At 31.8% G+C, this 27,709-nt stretch overlaps 2 protein-coding genes across 11 annotated transcripts in view; one reads left to right on the top strand and one right to left on the bottom strand.

Moving 5' to 3' along the window:
- Positions 1-4,603: 4,603 nt before the first annotated feature.
- On the bottom strand, positions 4,604-11,321 carry LOC139521772 (uncharacterized). Of its 2 annotated transcripts, none has more exons than XM_071315375.1 (3): positions 11,222-11,321; positions 7,970-8,110; positions 4,604-7,303 (listed from the first exon to the last, which is right to left on the bottom strand). In XM_071315375.1, exon 3 carries the CDS (start codon positions 7,293-7,295, stop codon positions 6,252-6,254), a length of 1,044 nt encoding a protein of 347 aa, XP_071171476.1. In that variant the 5' UTR covers positions 7,296-7,303; positions 7,970-8,110; positions 11,222-11,321; the 3' UTR covers positions 4,604-6,251. The 2 variants fall into 2 exon arrangements, with proteins under 2 accessions (XP_071171476.1, XP_071171477.1); XM_071315376.1 differs by lacking the exon at positions 11,222-11,321 and adding an exon at positions 7,691-7,786 and having other exon boundaries at positions 7,970-8,083.
- Positions 11,322-11,528: 207 nt separating this feature from the next.
- The window catches only part of LOC139521766 (katanin p60 ATPase-containing subunit A-like 2), a 28,278-nt gene continuing 12,097 nt past the window's right edge, over positions 11,529-27,709 (top strand). For 2 of the 9 annotated variants that reach the window (XM_071315358.1, XM_071315357.1), the window contains exons 1-12: positions 11,529-11,682; positions 13,315-13,385; positions 13,779-13,945; positions 19,119-19,170; positions 20,438-20,470; positions 22,222-22,260; positions 22,958-22,972; positions 24,604-24,630; positions 25,125-25,299; positions 25,614-25,736; positions 26,777-26,854; positions 27,437-27,514. In XM_071315358.1, coding sequence (XP_071171459.1) covers positions 11,617-11,682; positions 13,315-13,385; positions 13,779-13,945; positions 19,119-19,170; positions 20,438-20,470; positions 22,222-22,260; positions 22,958-22,972; positions 24,604-24,630; positions 25,125-25,299; positions 25,614-25,736; positions 26,777-26,854; positions 27,437-27,514 — 924 coding nt within the window. In that variant the 5' untranslated portion in view covers positions 11,529-11,616. The remainder of the gene's footprint in view (positions 11,683-13,314; positions 13,386-13,778; positions 13,946-19,118; positions 19,171-20,437; positions 20,471-22,221; positions 22,261-22,957; positions 22,973-24,603; positions 24,631-25,124; positions 25,300-25,613; positions 25,737-26,776; positions 26,855-27,436; positions 27,515-27,709) is intronic. The other 7 variants (XM_071315364.1, XM_071315362.1, XM_071315366.1 and 4 more) reach the window with 5 other exon arrangements.

The following is a 27,709-nucleotide window of genomic DNA, read 5'->3' as shown; positions in this document are numbered from 1 at the left end:
ATTTGTATTGAGATCCTTGGAATGTCTACATGTCTGTCAGACAGGATTCGTCTCACCTCTACCGTATCATGGATCAGAGATCAAGATTTAAGTAATTTTATGAGGTCTGTATCTCGGATACTTTAAGCAGTACATGTAGGTCAACTATTTGTGGTGTATGAATGATTGCAAGGTGTGTGTTTTGGTCTGTTTTTCAAATACTGTAAGTAGTAGGTCATCTAGTTATACCCCACGCAACGAAGTTGCGGAGGGTATAATGTTTTTGACCCGTCCGTCCGTCAGTCCGTCCGTCCGTCCGTCCGTCCGTCAGTCCGTCTGTCAGTCCTGTTTCTTGTCATCGCAACTCCTCTCAAACCACACAACAGAATTTCACGAAACCTATTCAGATAATAAGGACATACTATGTAGTTGTGCATATCGACGGGAAATTGCGATACAATTTTTTTTCTAGGAGTTACGCCCCTTTGAACTTATTTACTTTAATGTATTACTGCAACAGTTTGTCATCGCAACTCCTCTCAAACCACACAACAGAATTTCACGAAACCTTTTCAGATAATAAGGACATACTATGTAGTTGTGCATATCGACGGGAAATTGCGATTCAATTTTTTTTCTAGGAGTTACGCCCCTTTGAACTTATTTACTTTAATGTACTACTGCAACAGTTTGTCATCGCAACTCCTCTCAAACCACACAACAGAATTTCACGAAACCTTTTCAGATAATAAGGACATACTATGTAGTTGTGCATATCGACGGGAAATTGCGATATAATTTTTTTTCTAGGAGTTACGCCCCTTTGAACTTATTTACTTTAATGTATTACTGCAACAGTTTGTCATCGCAACTCCTCTCAAACCACACAACAGAATTTCACGAAACCTTTTCAGATAATAAGGACATACTATGTAGTTGTGGCTATCGACGGGAAATTGCGATTCAATTTTTTTTCTAGGAGTTACGCCCCTTTGAACTTATTTACTTTAATGTACTACTGCAACAGTTTGTCATCGCAACTCCTCTCAAACCACACAACAGAATTTCATGAAACTTTGTAGATAATAAGGACATACTATGAAGTTGTGCATATCGACAGGAAATTACGGTTCAATTTTTTTCTAGGTGTTATGCCCCTTTGAACTTATTTGCTTCAATGTACTTCTGCAACAGTTTGTCATCTCAACTCCTCTGAAAACACACAACAGAATTTCATGAAATTTTGTAGATAATAAGGACATACTATGTATATTGACAGGAAATTATTATTCAATATTTCTTCTTATACTTATTTAATTTCTCCAATGACAATGTGGGGACGTGGGGTATGTGAGCGTGCTCACTAAGGTTCTTTAATTGGTGTTAAATGGATGTAAGGTGTAGATCTCAGTCTGGCAGGCTTCATCTGACCTTCACCTCTTTTCATGGTTCATTGGTTTGTCCTCTCAATAACTATAAGTAACAGGTCAACTATATTTTGTTCATTGTCTTGCATACAACAAAAGTCACAGTATGCAAGGCTGTAGCAGCATAACATTTTAGTTTAATACATGTATTACGAAAGGTAGAACCCTGGATGTGTCATACCTTGTATATAGATACCTTATGATGTTTCCATCTTTTATATGTCCATTGTCTATGATCTCATTTAAATGATTCAGTAACTGCTTGAAAAAAAATACATTTTTTTTTGTCATATGAATTTCTCACTTATTATGATTAGTAAGGCCTACTTCGATTCGTCCAACTAGGATTAGCTCTAGTTGAAAGGTCAGTGCTAATGCGCATGTGAGCAAACGTTCCGAATCGAAGTCAAAACTCTTCCATCGAGTTGACTATTATAAGGGAGGTGAAAAATTGTTTCTGCTGAGCATTTAAATTAAAAAAAAATTACACAGTGTTTCACAAAGAAAAGTCCTGATCCTGTTTGCTTTTGAAAAATAGTTTGTTAGTGAGTAAAACTAGAGGCTCTAAAGAGCCTGTGTCGCTCACCTTGGTCTATGTGAATATTAAACAAAGGAAGCAGATTGAAAATTGACTACAAAGGTCAATAACTCCTACAGGGGTCAATTGACCATTTCGTTCATGTTGACTTATTTGTAGATCTTACTTTGCTGAACATTATTGCTGTTTACAGTTTACCTATATTTATAATAATATTCAATATAATAACCAAAAACAGCAAAATTTCCCTAAAATTACCAATTCAGGGGCCGCAACCCAAAAACAGGTTGTCCAATTCATCTGAAAATTTCAGGGCAGATAGATCTTCACCTGATTAACAATTTTACTTCAGTCAGATTTTCTCTAAATTATTTGGTTTTTGAGTTATAAGCCAAAAACTGCATTTTACCCCTATGTTCTATTTTTAGCCGTGGCAGCCATCTTGGTTTGATGGCCAGGTCACCGGACACATTTTTTAAACAAGAAACCCCAAAGATGATTGTGGCATAGTTTGAATCAATTTGGCACAGCAGTTTCAGAGAAGAAGATTTTAGTAAAAGATATATAAAATTTACGAAAAATGGTTAAAAATTGACTTTAAAGGGCAATAACTCCTAAAGAGGTCAACTGACCATTTTGGTCATGCTGACTTATTTGTAAATCTGACCTTGCTGAACATTATTGCTGTTTACAGTTTACCTATATCTATAATAATATTCAATATAATAACCAAAAACAGCAAAATTTCCTTAAAATTACCAATTCAGGGGCCGCAACCCAAAAACAGGTTGTCCAATTCATCTGAAAATTTCAGGGCAGATAGATCTTCACCTGATTAACAATTTTACCCAATGTCAGATTTGCTCTAAATCCTTTGGTTTTTGAGTTATAAGCCAAAAACTGCATTTTACCCCTATGTTCTATTTATAGCCATGGCGGTCATCTCGGTTAGTTGGCGGGGTCACCGGACACAATTTTTTAACTAGATACCCCAATGATGATTGTGGCCAAGTTTCAAATAATTTGGCCCAGCAGTTTCAGAGGAGAAGATTTTTCTAAAAGATTACCAAGATTTACGAAAAATGGTTAAAAATTGACTATAAAGGGCAATAACTCCTAAAGTGGTCAACTGATCATTTTGGTCATGTTGACTTATTTGTAGATCTTACTTTGCTGAACATTATTGCCTTTTACAGTTTATCTCTATCTGAAATAATATTCAAGATAATAACCAAAAACAACAAAATTTCCTTAAAATTACCAATTCAGGGGCAGCAACCTAACAACGGAATGTCAGATTCATCTGAAAATTTCAGGGCAGATAGATCTTAACCTGATTAACAATATTATCCCATGTCAGATTTGCCCTAAATGCTTTGGTTTTTGAGTTATAAGCCAAAAACTGCACTTTACCCCTATGTTCTATTTATAGCCATGGCGGCCATCTTGGTTAGTTGGCGGGGTCACCGGACACAATTTTTAAACTAGATACCCCAATGATGATTGTGGCCAAGTTTGGTTAAATTTGGTCTAGTAGTTTCAGAGGAGAAGATTTTTGTAAAAGTTAACGCCGGACGCAGGACGACGACGACGGACGACGACGACGACGGACGACGACGACGCCAGACGCCGGACGCCAAGTGATGAGAAAAGCTCACTTGGCCCTTTGGGCCAGGTGAGCTAAAAAAGTTGAAAAAAAATTGTTCAAAGAAAAAAAAAAAATTTCTATTTTATTTCTAACCACCACCAACAGCTGATATACACATGAACAATATTGGCTGTTTCTGAAATACAGGCAATACTAAATTCCCCTTGTAAGCTTTATTCTTCGGCTGTGTTTTGTCAAATACCAGTTTATTTGTATCAATTTTATTTGTTGCAACTACTTGACACCATCTTGAAAATTGACTAAACCTGCCCCGACCCAGGGTTGATGTCGAGTTAACTCAGGTAGGTTCAAAAGGTCAAACTCAGGGGGGCGGTTGTCAGACAAGTAAACTCGATAGACTCTACTAACCTGAGTTGGACGAATCGAAGTAGGCCCAAGATAACTATACTTGGTATATTCGTTCATTGCAACGCCTATGTCTCTCAGACAGAACTCTAAATCATTTCATGAATCAGTGATCAAAATTAAAGTTACATGATTAGGTCTGTTTCTCAGATACTATAAGCAGTAGGTCTACATGTATGTTTTGTATGGGATACATTTCAGTCTAGCAGACTTCATCTGACCTTAACCTCATTTTCATGGTTAATGGTCAGTGTTAGGCTTTTGTGTTTTGGTTGATTTTCAAAATACTAATAACAATAGGTCAGCTATGTTTGGTGTTTGTGACAATTGTAAGGTATACATGTCTGTCTGAAAGAAATTATCTTACCATGGCCTCATTTTCATTATAAAACATTGATATTGTTATGATGTACATGATTTTTTCTTCTTTGGACAAGTAGCTGTGTGGTTTCTCCTTGTGAGGAGTTATCTTTGGACAAGTAGCTGTGTGGTTTCTCCTTGTGAGAGTTATCTTTGGACAAGTAGCTGTGTGGTTTCTCCTTGTGAGGAGTAATCCAAAAACATTTAATGCATGATCATATATATCAAATAAGATATTTCTGTCTATTTCTAATAGCTTTGACCTTGATCAAGAGTCCTCTAAACTAATAATGTATACTTATTTTATTTTATTAAGAACTAATACATGATTCAAAAGATACTATCAACACCCCAACATTTTACCCTAGAATTATCACTGTTCGTATTATTAACTAATTTTGAAATTTAAATCTATATATATACTAGTGTTATCTCACTGACAAGTCACATATTTGGTAAAAAGTTGTTATAAGAAACTAGTATCTGCACTATTCTACTGAAAGCTGATTACAAAAATTGTGTTCTAAATATAGAAATATGCTAAAATGTCATAGTATCATGCTTGTCTATGTACATTTTAATATAAGGATGGCACTTCATAACATTACAAGTATATTTTACATATTTTTACAACTTATTAAGTAAGTGACAGTTTGTTTGAATGACAATGTGAGTATATTCGTGTTAGCAAAATGATAAAAATCAGTTTATAACTGGTACATGAAACAATATAAAGTTAACTTATTATGCAAAGCTGCCTTCTAATAATCATAGATTCTTCTGCTTAAGACAATGTAGGACAGGCATAATCAATTGAAATTTTACACCCAGGCATTACCTGCTTTAAATGGAACTTTATTTTAAAGAAATTTAACATTATACTTAAAATTTAAAAGTGAATATTAACACATTTTAAGCTAAAGAATGAGGTTGCAAGTTATTTAAACTTTATACTGAGAAGGACTTTCCAATATTAGATACAGATACCTTTGTACCACTATACAAGACACTCGTAAGAACACATTTAGAGTTTGCAAGCTCAATATGGCATCCATATAAAATAAATTATATTGACATGATTGAGAATGTGCAGCGCCGGGCAACTAAACAACTACCAGGATTAAAGAATTTAACATACTCAGAAAGACTGCAAAAATTAAAACTACCATCTTTAAATTCTAGACGGGTCTGAGGTGACATGATTGAATTATATAAAATACTGAACGGAAAATATGATAAAGAGGCGGCACAATTTGTTAAATTATGGAAGGATATGACTACATGAACAGGGGTACGCGGCAACAGTCTGAAAATATTTCCACAGAGAGCAAGAACAGAATTAAGGAGGGATGCCTTAACTGTACGAGTGGCGAGAACATGGAATACACTACCCGAAATTAAAGTGACATCACCAACCACAAATACATTTAAAATTAGACTAGACAAATACTGGAGAACCAAACAATGGTGTACAAAGACTATAAATCAGCAATCACTGAAAGTGGAGAAGATTTAGATATAGAGACTGATGAAGAGGAACTTTAGTTCCTGTATCAGTAAAAGAACCTAAGTAAACCTAAGTAAAACCAAAGCCACATTTCTCAAAATTTACAATAACTTTGTTTCAATAATTTAAGCTTCAAAATAAAGTTCATGATAAGTAAGGTTTTTAAAGCAAAACATCAAGGTTTGACGTTTTAAAGATATTCATTATAATTCAATTTTACAAAACTTCTCAAGTACAGAAAATGTATGCTTGTAGAGTTAACTTGGCAAGAGTACATGTACAATGTTTATATAACAGCCCTATATACAGGGTTAAATTCAAGATCATACAATGTTGATTCAATAAAAAAAATTCTCCTTGCTATCAGTACAACACTGTATATCATTTCATTTTAATACTTTGATTGTACTATTACTCTAATACAAATCATTTTCCTGGGTCATGAAATATGAGTCCCTTGGAGCCAATAGCAACAGAAACAGCATGGTCCAATATGTCATGGTTTGTTGTGGATGTACCTGCATTTAAACCGACATCTGATATGTTGTTAGATATTTGTTGATTTGTTAATGACATAAAATAAGTGTTTGACTCAGCAAAGTTTGATAAAACCTCTACTGGACCTAAATGATTGCATTGTGACTGGGGAATCAATCCCTGTAATTTTATAGCTTCAGAAATTCCTTGACTTTCTATCAAATTTGTTACAAACTGTTGTGGTTCTGGTGACACTCCCATTTCTTCAAGTGTTTTATTAATAGCATTGTCTACGATAGATTTTGCAATGTGTTGATTTTGCCATCGTTTCAGGTACAAGTTGAGTTCTTCTTCACGTTGACGATGTGATATCAATAATCCCTCTTCTTCTATTTCTGGATCAACAGTACTACTAGAAGGGAGAGCAAGTATGCTTGTTCTGTTGGAGAGATTTGTTGAAACAGAAGTTCTACCGTCCTCTTTTTGCATATCTTGATGAATCTGCTGCCCATCAAAACTAAAATTACCACTTGAACTTACTGGACTACTTGTTCTAGAAAAGTTATGAATACTGCTACAATAGTCTGGTATTGCTGATGAGACTGTGTTCTGTAAATATGGTGTGCTGGTTGTTCCTTCAGATTTTTGGTCGGAATAGTCATACTTTTTTACCTGGTTTATTTGAGACTCATGTCTAACAAATGTAGGAGCCATCATATTTGATGATGAACAGTCCATGTCTTTTTCAGAAATCTCTGCAGGTTTATTGAATTTGACACAAGATACATCTGGGTTACACTGACAAAGAGATTTATCTCCCCTTAAATTACAATGTTGACATGATGAGATATTGTCACAGATTACAACGTCAGTAACACTTGAGATGTCTTCTCTGTCACTTCTCTTCACCTGCCATGAATGTCTAGCCTTCTTCAGTGAAGCAGACTCACAATCTACACATGCATCTTTTCTTTTAGCCACTGTATTTTCCATGATCTCATCTAAAACATAAAACAATATAAATGTTATGTATACATTCAAAATGTTAATCAGGTTGATCAGTAATAAAGTTATAAACTTGTTTATATTATCAGATCATTTTTGGTTTCTTTTTGTGTCTTTGCTGTGTTATTCCTTCAGATAATGCTTATGTACTTTATTTGTTACCTTCTTTAGATGATCAGTGTTTTGTGGTCTTAACTTGTGTAATAGTTTAGTATTATTGGGTTTTTTTATCGTGTGTTGATGACTTTCATTATCAGCTACATGTAGTATTTTGCTGCTTTGATGTTGTGTTATTGGTCAGTGTTGTTCATTTTTGGTCTCTGTTTTATTACGTTTTATCTCGACTTCAGTTACAATACATGTAAGTATAAACTTTCATTTACGAACAAAAACTCAAACAAGGGTTCATCTGATGGTTGAGCTCCATGTGAGAATTAATCTAAGCTGTTGTCATCAGCTGTGTCACAGATATTCAATATCTACCAACAAAAATAATGATAGTGTCTGAAATCATTATAAGAGGGGTTCTTTAAGCCAGCATTTCTAAATTATGATTATGTGTTATGTCTTACTCTGAAAAAAGGAATATATATACATGTAGTATACTGCTATAGAAAGACACAATATAAACAATATTATTGCAAATTAGCTTAAAAATTTACCTGTTGTAAAAATTTACATTCTTCACATCAGCAATTGGTCAAATGAAGGTACACATATCTATACCATAATACCTCCTCAATTCTACTTCTAGTTCAACTGTAATGGTGGTTTATTAGTTGACTTTATATTGTAGCATGTACCTGAATATATAAATTGAAAGAAGGCTATTATTTAATTGATCAGCTGCTTTTGAAAGATTTTTGGTTTAATTCTTTTACAACTCATGTAATTTTATTTTTTATGTAGTACATCCATAGATATTTGTTTACCCATCTGTCAGTCAGATCAGTTGAGTCACGAATTTTAGATGGGAGCGTAGCTATAATCCAACACCCCTAAATTCAGACAGTCTGATGGTCCTTGGTCCAATTATCCAACAGTCTGTTATTGCGATAATCCAACACAAGGCGTGCGGCTGCAAAGGATATTGATATGGTCTTCATATAAGCTTATTAGTATATGTAAACCTATTTAAAAATTTGGCCCCAATATCCAGTATAGTAATACATAGTTAGAACCCTCAACAATTCAAGACTTTAAATTAGTCCTCATTGAAAGTCTTAGAGGCGGGTTTCATTGGGGTCTAAGCATGACGCGGGATTGCCAATTTTTTGTAAGCTGACACATGAAAGTCAAATTATTGTGCCGTGAAAACGGGAAATGATGTCTAGTGGGACACGGGAAATTAAAAAAAAAAGAGAATTGCTTACACACATAGTATAAGCGGGATACAGGAATCTGACAAAACAGTAAGCGGGATCCGGGATCAGAAACCCCCAATGAGACCCCCTTAGGGGTATAAATATTTGTATTTATTTTTTAATTGAAGATTTCTTGCTGTGGCTAAAAACTTGGTAAATCAGTTTACAATTTACACAACCTGTTTGGTTTGTATCTCCTGCTATGTAATATAAGTATTTGTTGTTTCTTTATATAGATCAGAAATAATTTATACCAAAATCAATCCGGACTTCATTCTTGGCTAATTGGCATTTTTTCCATAACCTTACAACTCATTTTAGGCCCCCCAAAAATATATGTCTGTTTAAGGTTACATAATTGAAAAAAAATAGGGTAGGTAGGTCAGTATTTCCATTTTATTTAATTTTTTCATTTTATTTTTTGTGACATGATTTTGAGTCATGCGGTTTTGTCCTGTCATGGTCTGAGTTGATCATGGGCCTAGTTTACCCGTATTTTTCATGATTGGATTTTTACCCTTTGTTATTGGTTGGAAAAAATGGCGGCAAAGTGTTTATTTCATCACACGAGTCGTGACTTCCTTAAAACAGCTATCATATTCATGATTGTGAACATTGGTGTTATAAAGTTCACCGCACTTTATTACCGTATCATCTGTTACAGTAATTATAATTGACAGATCAGCAACTCTCACATGTCTGCACGTTCTTAAATAAACATAATTCAATAGATCAATTGAAGTTCTTATACAAATGTTGTCATTCTGTAGTCTGACCATCAAACGATGTACTTGTTAATAAATTAGTTATAGAAACTGGATTGTATTATTACATAGCAAATATATTACAATTGGGATGTATCAGGCAATTGATTTTATATTATTGGCAACACTAACTTCACTTTTGACAAGAGTTCAGTTTATTTTTTACTTTACCAGGAAATAAAATGAATTAGGGTCAGCGCTCAAAAGTAGGGTCGGTAAGGTTAACCGTAAACAGACATATATTTTTTTTTCGGCCTTGTCATATATTGTTATAGGGTTACGAAACGTTGCAGTTACAAAATGAACTTGTTAGTTACGAATCAACTAGTTACGAAATGATCAAGTTACGAAACGACCTGCACCCAAAAAAATATATCAATTTACAAACTTTACATGTCTATATAATATAGAGGGTCTCTGCATCGGAACTAAACACATCTAATTTTTTTTAAAACAGTTGTTGGCATGACACGGGTTATATATTCTTCTCATATATTGTATGATAGTATGATACTAAACCCCTAACGGGAGGGATTGTGCCTGATATTCATATGATGAAGACATAATCTTTCAATCAGTTTAATTGAGGTCTGGAGCTGGCATTTCAGTTATAATTAACTGGTAGTTGTCTGTTATTTATGTATTATTGTCGTTTTGTTTATTTTCTTTTGTTACATCTTCTAACATTTTTCATTACAGACAAGTGACCGCACGTGGACAATCATGCTGTTTGACTATAGGATTTATGGATTTTAAGACTGTTGAACTACTGATCTATCGGATTATAGGTCTGAACCAGTTTTTATTCACGAGCATATAAAATGTTTTAAAGTATACATCTAATATGGGGACGAGGTCCCAAATAACAGTAGAAAAATCAAGAAAAAAAAGAAAAAAATCGGGAAAATTTTCCCGAAATTTTCATTGTACATGTATTAATGAACTCAAAATCGTTCAATTTTTTGAATGTCATGTTTTGAATTCCCGCATCTGCGGAGAAATCTACAATGTACTTCCTTTTTCCGGTCTCGTTTGTATGAAACTTTGAGTAAAATATATATTTATCAGTCTAGTATAAAATAAGAAGGAACGCAATACCAATTTCATTTTTAATAATTCCTTGATATGAAAAAATGTTACCTTATGATAGCATTTCTTTGTTTACATTGCATATGACGTCATAACTTAAAAAACGTCACAACTAAAATCCCTTACAACAGAACCGTAATCAGAAACATTACGTTATTTCAGTTTCTTTTTTTTAACAAATATTTAAGTTACAAAAATAATATGCATACAGACTTCGTCCCCATACACCTTATCGCTATTTGTCCGCCATTACTGGATATCACACATGTTCCCGTAAAATTTGACGTCTTAAAACAAAATATCTGACGCAACAATGGAAAAGTGATTGTTGTATGCGTCAAAGTTCAAGCGGCCGGGTCAGTCCGGATTAGCGATAAGGTGTATTTACAGGTTATGCCTGCCTCATATTTATTCAACCAGTTTTTTTAATAAAAAAAATATGTGAATGGACCCTAGAGGAAAACGTGTGGGGTGCAAATGTGTAGGGTGTCAATGTGTTTTGGGAGCGAACAGACCTGATACCAGTATTTCATGTCACTGAGTTTCATTATAAGACTTCCATGGTTGGACTGTCTGAGTTTAAGTGACAAAAACTATGTTTAGTGTTTACTGTGAAAATTTACAGGTAGGTAAGAGATTCATGAGAAAACTGTACATATAATCAATCAATTTGACAATATTTTAACAGAAGACATACATTAGTAAAACTAAATTGCTGTAGAAATACAGATAATTATGCTTTGACAGGTGCTCTTTGTTTATAAGCGTTTGAATGATGCAGACTTAACGGTTCTTTTGACCTCCTGCTCAATATAACTATAATTTGTGTTCATTAAAACGCTTATTCGATAAAGAATTTTTTCTTTGAATTAATATGTATATTTTCTTATAAAAATTATTTTAACATCACTTTTTCAAGATTTTTAGCTCAAAAATACTTAAATACAAATAAAAGTTACGTATGAACAAAATAAAAATGAAATACCATCCTACGAGAACTTTACGTTACCAGACTTCCACCATATTTGTTATTCTTCGCGACCGGATGAGTGTCTGTATTGGAAAAATGTTCTCAACTAAAGGAACTTGAAAATGACTGGTACAATGTCGGAATTAAGCTATCAAACTATTCGTACTGCAAATCAAGCAAGAGAAGCGGTAATTATCTATTATTAAAGATGGTATTTTAAAGAAATGTTTTTGGATGAGCCGCAAGTGTTTGAGGGCTGACTGCTGTGCTGAGTCCACCAATAATATTATAATTGCAAAACCCAATGTTAACAGAGAACTGCAATATGATGTATTTTCTACTTTAAGGCATCCAGGTTCAGTTTACAGCATTTTTTTCTGTAAAGCCAAAATTTACTGAACTTACAATAGACCTTTTGCGAGTTTGTCCGTCTCTGAAAAAAAACTCTGTCAATTATGCGCGCCATTATGACGTTATTTACCGGATAGAGGGGATTGCCTGTATCCCTGCACTATTAACGTTCTTCAAACGTTTTAGTGATCGTCATTGTGCATGATAAACTAGAAATAAAGTTTGCTCGGTAGGTACATGTACTTGATCACAATTTCCTAATGACAGTAGTGCTGATTGTCAATTACATGTATAAGAATTCAATTTGGCGAATAATTTGTGCAATATAGCATCATAGTTTTCCAACCGATTGCTCAACATGGGAACAAAAGTGATGATACCCCTAAATGCACGAATGATGTTCTCGTAAACCAGAGTTTTTGGCGGAAATGCATCAAACTTAAAAGTTGTCTATTATCCCTCAGTTATTCAGAGCAAACCTGCAGAGTCACAGGGGTACAGTGGAACGGTTTGGCCTATTGGTTGTTTCATCTATGTATTGATTAATTAAAGACAATTTTGTTGTAACATTTTTAAAAGGCTCTGTAACATTAGATGGAATAATTACTTCACCCTGTTTCATACACATATATATATATATATAGAGGGTGGTAAAGGGCTATTTTGGCCTTTTATTTTACATGTTTTTACATTTTATTTCTCATTTTCTCATGTTTGGTTTGACGTGCGTGCTCCATGTTTCCCAATGTTTATTTTCTGTGTTTTGTGTAGGTTCTCTTTAATTCTACATTCAACGTCAGCCTGTTCATTGTTTTATTACTTTTAAAGGATATCAAGTTGCTATCACTATTTTTTTTCAAATTAAATACAACTAGCAGACACTAAAAGGCGACAACAGGGTCCGTTAATAATGACTGCATGATCTCCCGAGTAATAATTTCTTGTACTTTTTTCTCGTGCTAGTCTTACCTGATTTATATTTTCTGTGCAACGCTTTTGCCATGTTTATTTCAAGTGTTTAGGTTTTCAGATCCCCCTTTACCACCTTCTTAATGTTCTATATATACTTCAAAATACTGCACATAAAATTAAAGCCTTACTTATTCCTAACAACACTAACCTAACCAACATTTTCATGATCTAAGATGTGTGTTATGATTCTAAATTGAATTGTTGATTTTTGTAGAACATTTCAATTTTAGCACATTGAATTACTATCATAAGAAAACACATAGTATTACGTAGTTAAGCTTGCATTTATGTTCTTCTGTTATTATTTATTACATATTGAATTGGTATGTATTCATTCAGGCATTTGACTGCTAGATTTTACAGTTAATGAATGTTATTTATCAATATGCACTTAAATGTGACATTATACATCATGTACATGTAAATCATATCTGAAATGTTAATGAGTATTATAAATAGAAAATTATGTTATACTTTTGACTTCTTTTTGCTTTCAGGATGAGTTACGAACAGATACCAGAAAGAAGAATCTGTTAATCCTGGTACTTAATTATATGTATGAAGAAGGGTATGTTTCATTCAAATTTATTAATGGTAAATGTATTTAGTGACATTAATGAAATAATTGTTTAAATCACTGTACAGTCCTTATTTCACCCCATTTTAGGAAAAAATAATAATCACCTGCTTTCCATCAATGTAAACCTAAGTTAATAAATTCTTCAAAGACAAAATAAGTGGTTTAAGATATGTATATAAATATATAAATATTATAAATGTTATAATACATGTAGATGCATGTTACCAATTCAATTGCAAATTAATTGGCACAACATAATTATAGTATGACCCTCCAAGATCAAAGTTTGTTTAATATTTGGATGCATCACAACCAAATATGACTTTAAAAAGGTTTAACAAAAATGTATTGTTATTATAATGAAGGGATTTTTTTTTGCAGATATGTGGAAGCAGCACAAGCCTTAGGAAGAGAAACTAATTTAGACGTTAACAAATATGAAGTGTGTGACAACATTGATCTGGAGACCATTATTATGGAATATGAGTCTTATTACTATGTCAAATTTGCCAAGTATCCAAAAATCACCAAGAAACTAACCTCAAGTGGTAAACATTTTTTACACAGATAGATGTGAAGGCTTTAGTTTAATTAGTTATTGCAGACATGCATGGTTGGTGTGGAATCTCTTCATAAATTTTTCTTCTAAAAAGTTTAATTTTTCAAGTTACATGTAATTACCCTGCTTTGCCTAATACATGTGATAAGAGCTTTTGTTTGGATTGAAAAGGCATTTCCAAACGGAATATTTACATTTGCTTTAAATTTTGTTCTATCATTTGTAATAAATATGGTAGCACCCATTTAATTCTATGTGAAGTTTCTTATTTCGGTTTCTAATGCTAATAGTGAGTTTATATGCATGCAGTGTTCAGTTGATTAGCCCAAAACAGAGGGTACAGCTCCCCCTGTCTCTTTTGTGTCTTTATCTGCCCTTAATAGTTCTTCTAATAGGTGCCTTTTTGTTTCACAAATCAAGTTGAACATGCCAAAAGAAAAGAAAATGTAATTACTCAAAAGAAATCAAAAAACATTTTTGCAAATGGAAAATGCTTTTTACAATCAGAAGATACTAAAAATCAAAGAAAATTGCACTAATTTATTCAATTATTTTAAATAGAATAAAACATGATCAAATTGTCCTTTTTGAAGGAAAGAAATCATGCTTATGTCCCCTTGATCTTGAAACTGTGTCCCATTTGTCCTCAAATCCAAACTAGAACACTGCCATGGTTAACCTAAGGCTTTTAAGGGGAGATAATTTATCTATAGATAGAGATTATATTTTGAAACGACCAAAAGGGTGATATTCTCCTTTTCAATGACTCCTTTGCATCTACAAACTGTATCTTTGGGAATAAAAGTAATTCAGAACTAAAGTAGAAAAAATTTATAATTTCTGCTGTTTTTTCAAATCTTAATATTCGATTATAATAGCTCAGTGCAACAAATTAAAAATCTATGTAGAATATACCACTTACAAGAAAATTTATGAATAGATTTTTTACAAAAGTAGTTTGTATGTTGTTAAAAGAAGATATCTGTGATTTTTGTATGCATGTGAATAAATCAGGATCTATTAAGCATATTGTAAAATAACATGATTCATGTAAACAACATAGAATTAGTATACATGTTACAGTATCAAGTATATTACATATTAATATTGTAAGTTATATTTTCAATAACAGGCTATCCAGGTATATACAATATAATACTTCTGTTTGCTGTGTTGCCAGTTCGGTGATTGTTGCTCCTCAATCTATTTATTTTTAACCTTTGAGTTCCTTTATTTTATTTGTTAATATCATCACTTTTGCATTTTTGTTTTACAAGTTATTGGCAAGAGTTATAGGAAAATTAAGACTATATTAAATGCTCTATGTTATCCAGTTTGATTGTATTTGATTTCCAAATTCCAATAATATATCATAGACCTTAATATTCATGAAATTGTTTGTGAATTGCAAGCCTAAAAATCACTCTTTCACAAGATTTCTATAAATTTATATAGCCTTTGATTGGCCCACCAATATTTTAACTGGCCAGAGTTGTAGGGTTTGTGGTTTATCGTGAACATTGAGACTTAATTGTCTTGTTTGTTGGTCTCTGTATTTTCTTCTTCACATTAACCATGTTTACTACTTTAAAGTTGGATACTCATAATATAATTACGTGTCATCTAAAGTTGACTGAAAAAGAAATCATTAACAAAACATCATTTATTAGAATATACATGATTGGACTACAGATATGAGTTAACAGCAAATTAATTTGAATTTACTCACACTTATAATGACTTATTGCTAAAAAAAAGTTACAGATATTTCTCATTTACCACAGAACAATTTTCATTTACCACAGAACAATTTTTATTTACCACAGAACAATTTTTATTTACCACAGAACAATTTTCATTTACCACAGAACAATTTGAGTTTTCATGGATGTTTACCATTAGTGTAAATTAAAAGAAAAACTGTTATTAAAATTAAGGTTAAAATAACATTGTAATTGACCACTAGTCTACATTATGCTAAATTTGACCACTTGCCAGATTGTTGACACATACTTTTAACAGCACAACACAATGCTTATAGCATAACACTACTTTTATTAAATAAAAGTCATTTTTTTAACAGTGAAATTTTCACAAGCATCCAAAGCATTGAAATACTCTAGCCTAACTTTGTATCAATATATACTCATTTATCAAGCAGCATTGACACATTTCTTGAATGCTGCATTGTATGTACTCATTTTCAGGAAATGATTGATTATAGAATTTATATTCTGATAATAATGAAGCTTTTCACATGTACAGTGCATAATTAGAAAATATCATTTTATTTAGAGTGAAAGATATGACAGTACAGTGCCCAAAATATTTGTAAAGTTCCCTTTAATACAGAATTGCTTACCTTTGCTGGAACCATAATTTGACATGTGAATAGTTTAGTCATACAGATTGTCTATAATGGAAGAAAAAACAGATCGAGACGTGTGTTTGCTTACTGATGGCATATTGTCTGCACAGTTTTGTATAAGGCCTATTACATTTCAAAAGATAGGTTATATATTCTGTATTCTGATGCCTTGTTGTCTGAATTTAAAAATGTTCCATAACTCTTTTTCCATCATCTAATTTCCATTGTCCATTTGTTTGATAAATCAATGCTATTTTTGTGTGACATATTCGGGATGGCAGGTTTAGTTCCTGTTAGTAAGTCATCTATATTTGGTCTTCTAAAAGATTTGTTAAGTCTTTGTTTATATGACAGAGATTACCTGACCTGTACCTCATTTTTATGGTTTATTGACCAACATTGAGTTTTTTTTTAAAAGATATTGTATTTTATTTTCTTAGTGACATGTCAACTACCAGCATTTACTTTTTTAATAGAAGCACATATAGATCTGACAGTGGACACATGACTTTCACAATTTATCAGTGTTTATAATTCTCATAATACACATAAACAATTTTACAAAAGTTAATGTCTTTGCACAGAGAGGAAGCAGAAGAAAAAAGAAGAAAGAGCCCAAAATTGTAAGGGGTGAAATCAAAGCATGTAATCTAAACTAACTGTGAAATTAATTTGGTGCATCACAATTATCCTCCAATTAGTGGGAGCTCTTACATACATGTAGCTGCAGTGGCTTAGATATATATATTTATGTTACTTATATTGGAGGTGTACTGCGCCTTAAATGTAAAGTTGTGTGTTAACCTTAGAGTCACTGTTGCTAAAATGTGTTATTCACTTAAATTAAAACAGACCAGTGATACTTGCTGTACAGACACTTTGCAACATTACTAAGACCTAAGTCGATCCTGTCCAGTTGATACATGTAGCTGTAGTTAATGAAAGAACATTAATTTGATCTTTTCTTTGTAGAAATAATAGTTTATATACTCTAGTTCTTATGACCATCTATACTTATAATATATGTACATAGACCATGTTTGGAGCAAATGTACATAACAATTGAGTAGTCAATTTTCAACAGCTTTCACCCTTTGCATCTCTTTTATGTTTGTTGCACCAAGGTTTTTTTGGCGACTCATAGACCTTACTGTTGGTTAACAACATTTTTTTAATAATCTGACTACATGCGTATATATGTGTTAATTTGTTAACTGTAATCACAGTTTATGAGAAAAAATGAAGCTCAAGGGCTACATGATCCTAAATAAGTAAAGCTACTGGTTAAAAATAAAATATCTGTAAATGTTTGTCACTATTTTATATGTTGCATTATTAACGTGTTGCTACATTTTGAACAAGTTTCCAGTCAGTAAATGAGATTGCCATACTTTTTAACTGTTTTATGCAAACACCATCTATTAGATTTACAAATGTAACAAAATGTGTTCTGCATACTAATTCAACATTAACCTATAAATATATATGTAACAATGAGTTATAAAAACATGGAACAAAATCGACTGGTCACAGTTATTTGGAGAAGGTTTATTTTTTGGATTAGAATGGTTGGTACCCTGAAAGTTTTGCACTGTCTTTAATTAACAAGTGGACTTTCAAAATAAACTCTTATTGGGGAGAGATAAAAAATAGTTTTATATAACGCCAAGTCATACAGTTATATATTTTATTATTAAACTGTTAACATTAATTTCCACTTTATTTATTGCAACCAGTTTATTTAACAATTACATTTTTCTTAAATATTTTCTCAAGATTTGATAAAATGTTATTCCAGCTTAGTCATTTTGCTATTAAGATAAAAATAGAATTGAATTAATTGACATGTCTTTATTTTAGGTAATGTTTTAATCTTGACTTAATCAGTCATACTAAGATTACTTGTTGAACAGTACATGACATTTTATTCTGTGACTGGAATATAAGTCTACAGATTAAAGTGTTATTTTAAATGTTTGATCTAAGATTTGGTCAGGTGTGAAATATGATCTTTGAATATACACAGACATACATAATTGTGTTGGACTTTAAACTATGTTGGCTTAAAATTATACAGATCTAATCTAAATGTTATTCTAGTTCATAAAAACAGCTGAGTCTTATGTTTGTTAATCATAAGTCCCTATTCATGTTTTTTGTAGATGAAAATGACTTTATAAGAATTCGAACCGTATCAAATTTGAATCTAATACTGATTTGAAATTTTTAATCTTTCAATGAATTGCATAATTATGTTTTGATCAGTTCTGTAATTTAAGAAGAAAATCATTGAGGCCAGAGGTTTCCAAAGTGTTAAAGTTACACATACACCTATAGGAATACTAATATATAGATAATATGTATAGAACTTAGCCAAGTCTTTTATTGAATCTATTAGAGTAATTTTAACACATGACCAGAGAATGATATAGTTCATTTCTGCAAGAGATTATAAATTTAATCATTTGTATGAATAAACAGAGATGTGCAGTGTATTATATATGTAAATGAGACTGGAACTGAACAACCCAAATACCCAATAGACATCTTTTGACTATTTTGTTTTCAAGGCATATATTGATAAGTGCCCACAGGTTGACCATATTGACACTTTTAAAAAAAGCCTCCTGCATTCCATGATAAGTTATTGTTCTTACCATTATTACCATGCTCAAGAAATTGTAAATAGTTTTTATGTCCCACTTAAGGGCATTATGTTTTTTTTTCTCGGTCTGTCTGTCTGTCCTTTCTTTCATTCTTCAATTATTTTAAATCCATTTTTATGTTGTTTCAGCTGGTGATAAAAGAGGAGCCCCACAGAAATCTAGTATATCCAGAACTAACAGGTAACTAGCACTTCATTTAACATTATATCATTCCTATCCTAGCAGTCTACTAGACTTTCATATAGTGATAAACTAGTCTTTCATATAATAGAGGTCTAACATTGAGATGACATGTTGAAATAACTTTGTATGTTCATTCTTCCCCATTATTGTGTTTCAATATATACAATTTTATAATGAATTTTAATTTTTACATCATTTGTCCTTAATATGGACCATACTTTGGCTAAAAAATGCCATGTTACAAAACCATTCTTCATCCCCTTGACACATGACATTATGCACATGGCTAAGAGAGAATTCATGTCACCTCTATGTATTATTTCTATTCTTTCTTTCTTTCTATCTGTCTGTTCCTTTATCTATCCTTTTAAATCAAATATTTTTTATCTGCTTTCCATCTTTCAGATATTGTTTATTTATTTTTTTAACTCTTTCAAACTGGCATCTTTAATTTGTAAGTTATAAAACTCGCAAACATTTCAACTTACGATAACACTGCAACATTTCAGTTATTTCTTTGTAAACACTCACTTTAACCAAATCCATTCCATTTTCCTGATCAGATATCAGTCATAGTTATTAGGGTGGATAGACACTCTAATTTATATATATTAAAAAAAATCTTAAGTTTCCTGACATTTCCTTAGTTCACTCTTTAACAAATATGAGGTAAACAACAAAATTTGTCTTGCTCTTTAAAAAAAAGAAAATTTGGTTAATTGTAGAAGTATACTGTTTATCTCCCCTTAATTTAACACATTGGTGTAAAAATTATCTCCCTTAATGAAGTCAAAAATTATTTGATTCATGAATAAGTCATTGTATTATATTTCACCTACATATCATATAGATATGTTAGTTTGTCAGTACACAGTGACATATATTTTAGGCAAGAGGTATTACAGTCTTGGTCCAGATTCAATCAAAGGAGGTTTCATCTGCTCCATTAAATTTGAAAAAATAAAAAAAATTCTTCAATCCTTTCAATTTTTTATTATTCTTTTGAGTGAGGAAAAGGTTCTAATCTGGACACTGTCAAACAGACATTTCAGTTCTGATGACACTGTGGTGGTCATAAACATGTTGAAATCGTAATAAAGTGGACATTTTCCCATAGTTTATTGCAAAATTAGAAAAATTTTCCCCAAAAAGATATTTTACAAATAGACAGCAAGTTCAAAATATTCATAACTAGACACTATTTAATTACCGGTAGATATAAAAGTGTAGATTTATATTAGCAAGTTATACTTCCATATTATAGTGCAAGTTTAAGTCGATGTCGTTCAAGTTTAGGGTGAGTATCTCACACACACATAGGCTCTGTGTACCATGCTAGATAGATTATTGAGGGAGAATGCATGTCATTCATAAGTTACATGTACAATCTATATTACATTTACATATTTATCATTCATATGCATGTTTGTATATGTTCATCGATCATTGCATCCATAAATATATGAGTAAACTAATTGACCCTTAAACAATGTGTTTTAGACACATATAGATTACCCTTGTCTGTCCATACCTGTATGTATGTCTATTTATGATTGTTAATATTCATTTATCAGATATCACTATTGTAATTTTCCACCATAGATAGTACAAAAATATTCATCACTACTTCAGTAACTGTGACCTACTTTTATGCTTATGTGACTCATGAGTGTCCATCCATTCTCAAGAATTTGTGAGTCTATACATGTATTAATCATATTTTTCATGTATCAATGATATCACCACTGAAACCATCCTACGGCTACACAAAAGACATTTAAAAAATCATATTTGAGTCACCATGATCCTTATTAAGATTTCTTAAATCTTATTTGTTTATATTTTGGTCCTTATCTAGGATTCCCTTCCTTGTAATATATATCCTTGGTTTTCCACTGCTGTTATAAAGAACAAACAAATTTCAATTGACTTCAAATAAGCTTAAACAAGTGTTGTTTTTTAATGCCCCTGTCCTGATGAAGGGGCCATAATGCTTTACCCTTGTCCATCTACTAATGTACGTCCAAACATTGGTTTCTGTTCTCTGAGTTTAGTTTGCATCCATCAGATATTAAGAAACTTATACACAATGCTTATGACCATTAAACACAGGTCAAATTAAAATTTGGGTGACATCACTTTTGCTGTTCTTGAGTTACATATTTGTCCCTTTCTAATTGGAAAAAATGACAAATATCTCATTTCCACACTCTAGCTTTACTTTGCTTTGATCAAATGTTATTAAACTTATTCACACTGCTTATTGACCACAAAACACAAGTTTGAATTTGGGAGGCAACACTTTAACTGTTCTAGGATTATGTCCCTTCCTTATTGAAAAAAATATGGCGAAATTGACTTTTCCACAATCTTACTTGACTTTGCCACAACGAAATGAAATTTATACACAATGCTTATTAACACCAACACAAATTGGGTAGGATCACTTTGACTTGTGTTATGTCCCATTCTAAATTTGTAAATTGCCAAATTTGCCTTTTTGTTACTTTTGTGCATGCAACACACTGAAACAAATGCCATGAAAGTTAAATGAAAACGCAATGTCAAGGTATATGACTCTTGCATAATTACAAATGGGGGCATATGTATCCCATGGACGCATTCTTCTTATATTTACATTATAGATTGCGTATGGCATCCATATTGAATTTGTATTGTCAGTGATTTTTTAAATGTGATTTTCATCAAAAGACCATTACTGAACATTATTTGTTATTATTTTGAAAGAGTCTTACATTTTGACCTGTTTATTTAATTCCCTGTTTAGTGGACTTGGTTTAGATGGGGTTATTTTGTTGAAGATTGGCTGAAACTGTCACAAGTTGAAATATAATAATTTAACAAGGGAAATACCTTGTTGAAATTATTTACAAAAGAGTTTTCTCTTCAGTAATAATTTATGGGAAATAACTCTCATTGATTACCATTACATAAAGAATACATTAAACATCTACCGTACATGTGATTGAATAATCGAAAAAACAACATTATTTTATGCAAATTTGACTTGTTTTTATTTTTGTTCAGCATGAGGGAACATAGTTTTCGTGCTAGATCATCCCCTCGGTAGGTATTTGTGTTTATGCAGCACTCGTTTTGGGACAGTTTGCAAATTTTAAAACATTTTTTGAAAGTTATTTACATTTTTGATTTTGAGAAAATTGTTTTATATTCACTCGTTTGAGCATTTTCACATATATAATGCCCACTTCTATATTTTGCAAATGATCCAATAAACCTGCTTTGACCCCTGAACTAATTTGTAAATTATTTTTGTGCTTTGACATAAAACTGTTTTCAAAAGCCAAATATGTGTTACAATTGTTGTTATTTGGTTTGATATGATATTTCTCAAATAACTGCTGAAGAATATCCCTTTTTTGAGGCTAAAATGACAAAACTTTAAACGAATGCTCCATAAAGCAAAAAAACCTAAGGGTTTGACTCAAATACAAGAAACATTTGCTGTTTCATATTAAAATTTATAATTTCATGAATATTTTGTAAAACTAGATGTAATTTCTGATGAGATTACGTTAGAAAGACAACAAGTATGGAATTCATTTTAGACACAATTGTATAGAGAACTTTAATTTCCTCATTATCTATTAAGTACATGTACTTTCTAATCAATGGAGGTATCATGGAATCGCATCCACAAACTGTTGTAATGTTTTGTCATTCTAATAAAATACTAATCAAAGAGATTGTTTCTTCATAATATATTTATATATGTACCATATTTGTATAATTTCATGTTTAGAGTAAGATCGCCTCGGTACGTATTATGTGTTGAAGGTGTTGGGGACATAGTAAGATTGTCACAAATCAGTTCATTTAAATTTTGGAGAGAAAACACCCAATTTTTTTATGGAGGTTAAGAGGGTCAACTGTAAATAAGAGTTGTTTTATGTCCAAATACTCTATTGTAAACATAGAATTTCATAGGCTTGTGTATGATAGTATACAGGCTGTACTTTGACCTATTATTGTTTACTTCTTTGTCATCTGGTCTCTGGTGTGGAGAGTTGTCTCTTAATATGTTATTGGACACACAGCTTGTTTTTATTTATGCAAAATATTAAGAAGTATATACTTTATGTATTTATCATTGCCTGTCAGTATTCCATTCTGGGTTGGTTAAGTTTTATATTGGGGTCTTTTTCATATACAAATTTAAATTTGCCTTTTCATATCCATTAAAACTGTACACATAATTCAGTGGTTGCCATTGGTTTTCTTTTTTGAATTGTTTCATATTTTGTCATGTCTGGGTTTTTTCTTGCTGCCTTTTTGCAAAGCATTCTAAATTTAGGAGTAAGAGTTAAATATTGTGTCATGCTATCATCATCATTGGTGACATTGTCTTCAAACAGGCTGTAACCTTTGTGCATCACATTAAGATTTAATTCAGTATGTCAGTCTAGTACAAAGCGGTTTATAATCATCTCATCAAAAAGTTCTCCTGAATATGCATGTAATATTTGCTGCTTGATGTTGAGCATCCTTCAATTAAAGAGTAAATTATATGTCAGTGTAACATATATTACACTTGTTTGAATGTAAATTACAGCAGGAACAGAGATACATTGTACCATATATAAGTCAGACTTTTACTCAATTTGATCACTTGTACAAGGTATATCAATCCTATTGAATCCACCATGATTTGATATAGGACTATATATTCAATAATATAAAGTTAAGCAAAGTTCTAATTTAGTTTTATCATTAAATAAGTTGTCCCTGTTTTCTTCAGTCAAGTTACCTACTTTCTGTTTTCTGATACCTTGATTACCAATGGGGATATGATTATAGCACAATAATATGTGTAAACAGTTGAAATTTGGACCTAGATTTTTGTGAAACATTGTTTTGTTACTGTTACATGTTTTGTTACTAAGTCTAAGATAAAATTGAGAATGGAAATGGGGAATATCTCAACGAGACAACAACTCGACCAAAGAGCAGAAAACAGCCCAAGGTCAAAAATGGGTCTTCAATGCAGCCATAGAATCCCTCATCTGGAGGTGGGGGTCAGCTACTATATCAATGACATTTCTACTATTTTCCCTGTTTTAGAGTTTTTGTAAATCATGACAAACATGTGATGCTTGAACTAGTTAATGCTTTGCAATTGGCACCCATTGTACTAAATACTTTCAACTACCCATTTACTTTAATGTTGAGAAATGAATACATGAAAGTGATGAATGTTTTATCTTTTTCTTATTTTTTTTTTAAATTATGGAAAAACTGATGAGTTTTTAGTGTGAAAGTTTCATGTAACTGTAATTATGAATCCAAAAGTTAACATTAAGAAGTTTGAATAGGACTAAAATTTAGATGTTTGCTGATATGGTGAGAGTTAAAAATACATATATGAATATATATCTTTATTATTTAAAGAATACGGTCATTGTCCCTGTCCGCATGGTAGGTAGAACAGATTTATTTGGTGATGGACATATAATTTGGGATCATACTACAAACCATATATATTTGAACTTGATGTATACACACATGATTAGCAGATTTTTTGCATGCAATGCAAGATCATTGCTTCATTGGTCATATTTTGTTTGGCATTTGCAGTATGCATTTTGTAAAACTAGTATTTCATTCATAATTCATGTTAACACATCATGCATTTTGTGTTGTAGAAAAGAGCATATCTGAACAATAATCATTCATACTTAAATAATTAAGTATCTTGGAATTGTCTGTTATTTCTGTTTGTTGATACGTGTATAATAAATTAGCCCAAACAAGTGGAAAATGCCTGATTTATGCCATAGCGTGACTTGTATAATTATTTTTATATTAATGAGAAAAATAGCAGTCTCAATAATTGTTTAGAAGGAAAATTAGATTTAAAGACCAATTTATCTGTATAACAGGACTTGCATTTATAATTTTTATCATTTCAGTAAAAACTCAGCATCTTTAACACCATCATTACCCAGAATACCACAGAATGGCCGACCTCCAAGTCCACCTCAGCAGTCTGGAAGACCTAAATCTGGAACTGGTAGACAAACAAGACAAGTTCAGTCCTCTACAAGAAGACCTAATGGACCAGAACAAAGCAAATCAGATAAAATGGTAGGGTATAACATAATAGTTAGATAGAATAATATTGTATTGATGGGGTTTTATAGTGATAAATATTGTGGTTGTCTGTAGACATGTTGGAATAGGTTGAATAATCACAGTGTTCCGTTACTATTTCTCTGTCAGATTTTTTTTATGAAATAATATGTAACGATATGTTTGAGTGAGGATTGAACTTGACATGTTGCAAAATTAATGTTGGTAATTTATGATTAAAAACTATTTTTGCAGTAGTATCACCCTATTTTGTTAATGTATAATGTTTTCTTGTATAAAATACATTTGTGTTGTTATGTGTTGTGTAGGTGAATGGTGCTACACTGACCAATGGTGACCTTGGTTTGACCTTGCAAGGGTTAACAGTACAAGGAAGTAATAACAATTCAGAAAGTCGGGTGGTGGATGAACCTAACAAGAGATTGAATAAAGTATGCTTTATTTCAATGATGTAATATTCTTGATTATCATTAATATGCCAGGTTGTATTATATAAGAATTAATAAACGATTAGCTTTAAGAAATTATATAGGTTTTTAACCTATATTTAGCAGAAATAAATCAATTTTTCATAGTGAGGAAAGCTGCAGAGAAAAGTTCATTCCTTTACCATCAGAGTAGTTAATCCTATAAAGATTACAATAAAATTGAGAATGGAAATGGGGAATGTGTCAATGTGATAACCATGTAACAAAAGAGCGGGAAAATAGCCAAAGGCCACCAATGGGTCTTTAGTACAGCAAGAAAATCACACACCCGGGGGCATGCTTCAGGTGGCCTCTAAACAAAAATATGTACTAGTTCAGTGATAATGGATGTCACACTAAACTCTGAAATATATAGAAGAAACTAAAATTAAAAATCATACAAGACTAACAAAAGCGAGAGGCTCCTGACTTGGGACATGTGCAAAAATGTGGCAGGGTTGAATGTATCATGATTGTTTGGAAGTAGTCTGCAATTACACTTTAATATGATGACTGGGTATATATAGATTAATCTTTGTCATTCCATCATCCATATTCCAGGTCACTTTACTGTTTCTTGAGACTTAGCATATGAGGCAGTTAATCAGAAAATTATGATAAAATATCAAGGATAGACATGACAGACTTTATGTAAATTTGTCTGACCAAAATATATGACCAAAACCCCACACAAGTTCCAGGAAAATATTGCATCACAATTTAAAATATTTGATGTTACGATGAAAAGTTAATGTGCATGACGTCTGAATGTAATTGGGAGACAGAGCTAAGGTCATTCAGAGAAAAATATCAGCTAATTATCCAAAAGTGTAAAACTCAGCTCTGACACATCAGCAGTGATCAGCACCTACATTTGGTGTTATCATTTAGGTTCAAATTATTTGAAGAAGTATTTTGTTCCTTACAGATGTATTATTTTGTTTTGAATTCTTATGTCTTAATATTTCAGTTTGAGTTATTTTTACCAAACTTTTATTTTGCAGCCCGGTCAGATAATTGATATTAGAGCTATGATTAATGATGCTACCAAACTGAATGCTGAGGAAGGAGTTGATGGTCAGGTAGGGATAATACTCTATAATGTGTGGCAGTATATGAAATATTGAATATAGAAACAAAGGTCAATAACCACAATCTGCAAAACACAAAAGGATTAGATTATCATTATCAAATTAGACATACATGTACACTTCTTTTTATTTATTTAAAGAAAAAAAGAAAAAAAGTATGAATGACTGCAGCTGGGATATATATTTTTTCTTTAATAACAAATTCTATATGAACTTCTTGTGCTTTTTACTGATATACAGGTTTTTAAAACCATTGAAGCATCAGAAAATTCGTCATTTAATACACATTTGTATTAATGAATATAACATGCTGTTCAAAATTCAAAGCGGAATGGTTGAAGTTTAGAAAAAGCTTGTTTAAACTCACCACATTCTTATATGCCTGTCTCAAGTCTGGTAACATGTCTGTAATGGTCTTTATTTATATCTTAATGCTTTTATTAGAATGTATTGACTAAAAACCTTAATGGAATAAGTTATGTAGGTTACTGGACTTTGCAAAAAAAAAGGGTAAGAAGAAACCAAAGGGGCAATCAAATACCTAGAGCTATGTTTTTTTTTTGTTTGTTGTAGGACCGACTGTTAAAGCCTTTAGGTGGTTATGTAGGGTACAATAGTGAATGGAGAGAACTGGCTCAAAGTATAAGTAGGGTAAGTTGTATACATAAATATTTCTCTTATTTTTAGCCTTTTTATACTTTCCCTGACTTAGTTTTAATTCTTATTAAATTAATATGTAACAGGCTATTTTTTTAACTTGGAATTATTTATAATTATGGAATTTGCATAATTTCTTGTGCTTGAAATTTTTAATAAATTCCATGGTTATTCTTTATTATACTTTTT

This window comes from Mytilus edulis, chromosome 4, assembly GCF_963676685.1.
Source record: "Mytilus edulis chromosome 4, xbMytEdul2.2, whole genome shotgun sequence".
NCBI classification, from domain to species: domain Eukaryota; kingdom Metazoa; phylum Mollusca; class Bivalvia; order Mytilida; family Mytilidae; genus Mytilus; species Mytilus edulis.
Note: the sequence above shows the minus strand (reverse complement) of the source record. Positions and strands in the feature narration are given on the sequence as shown.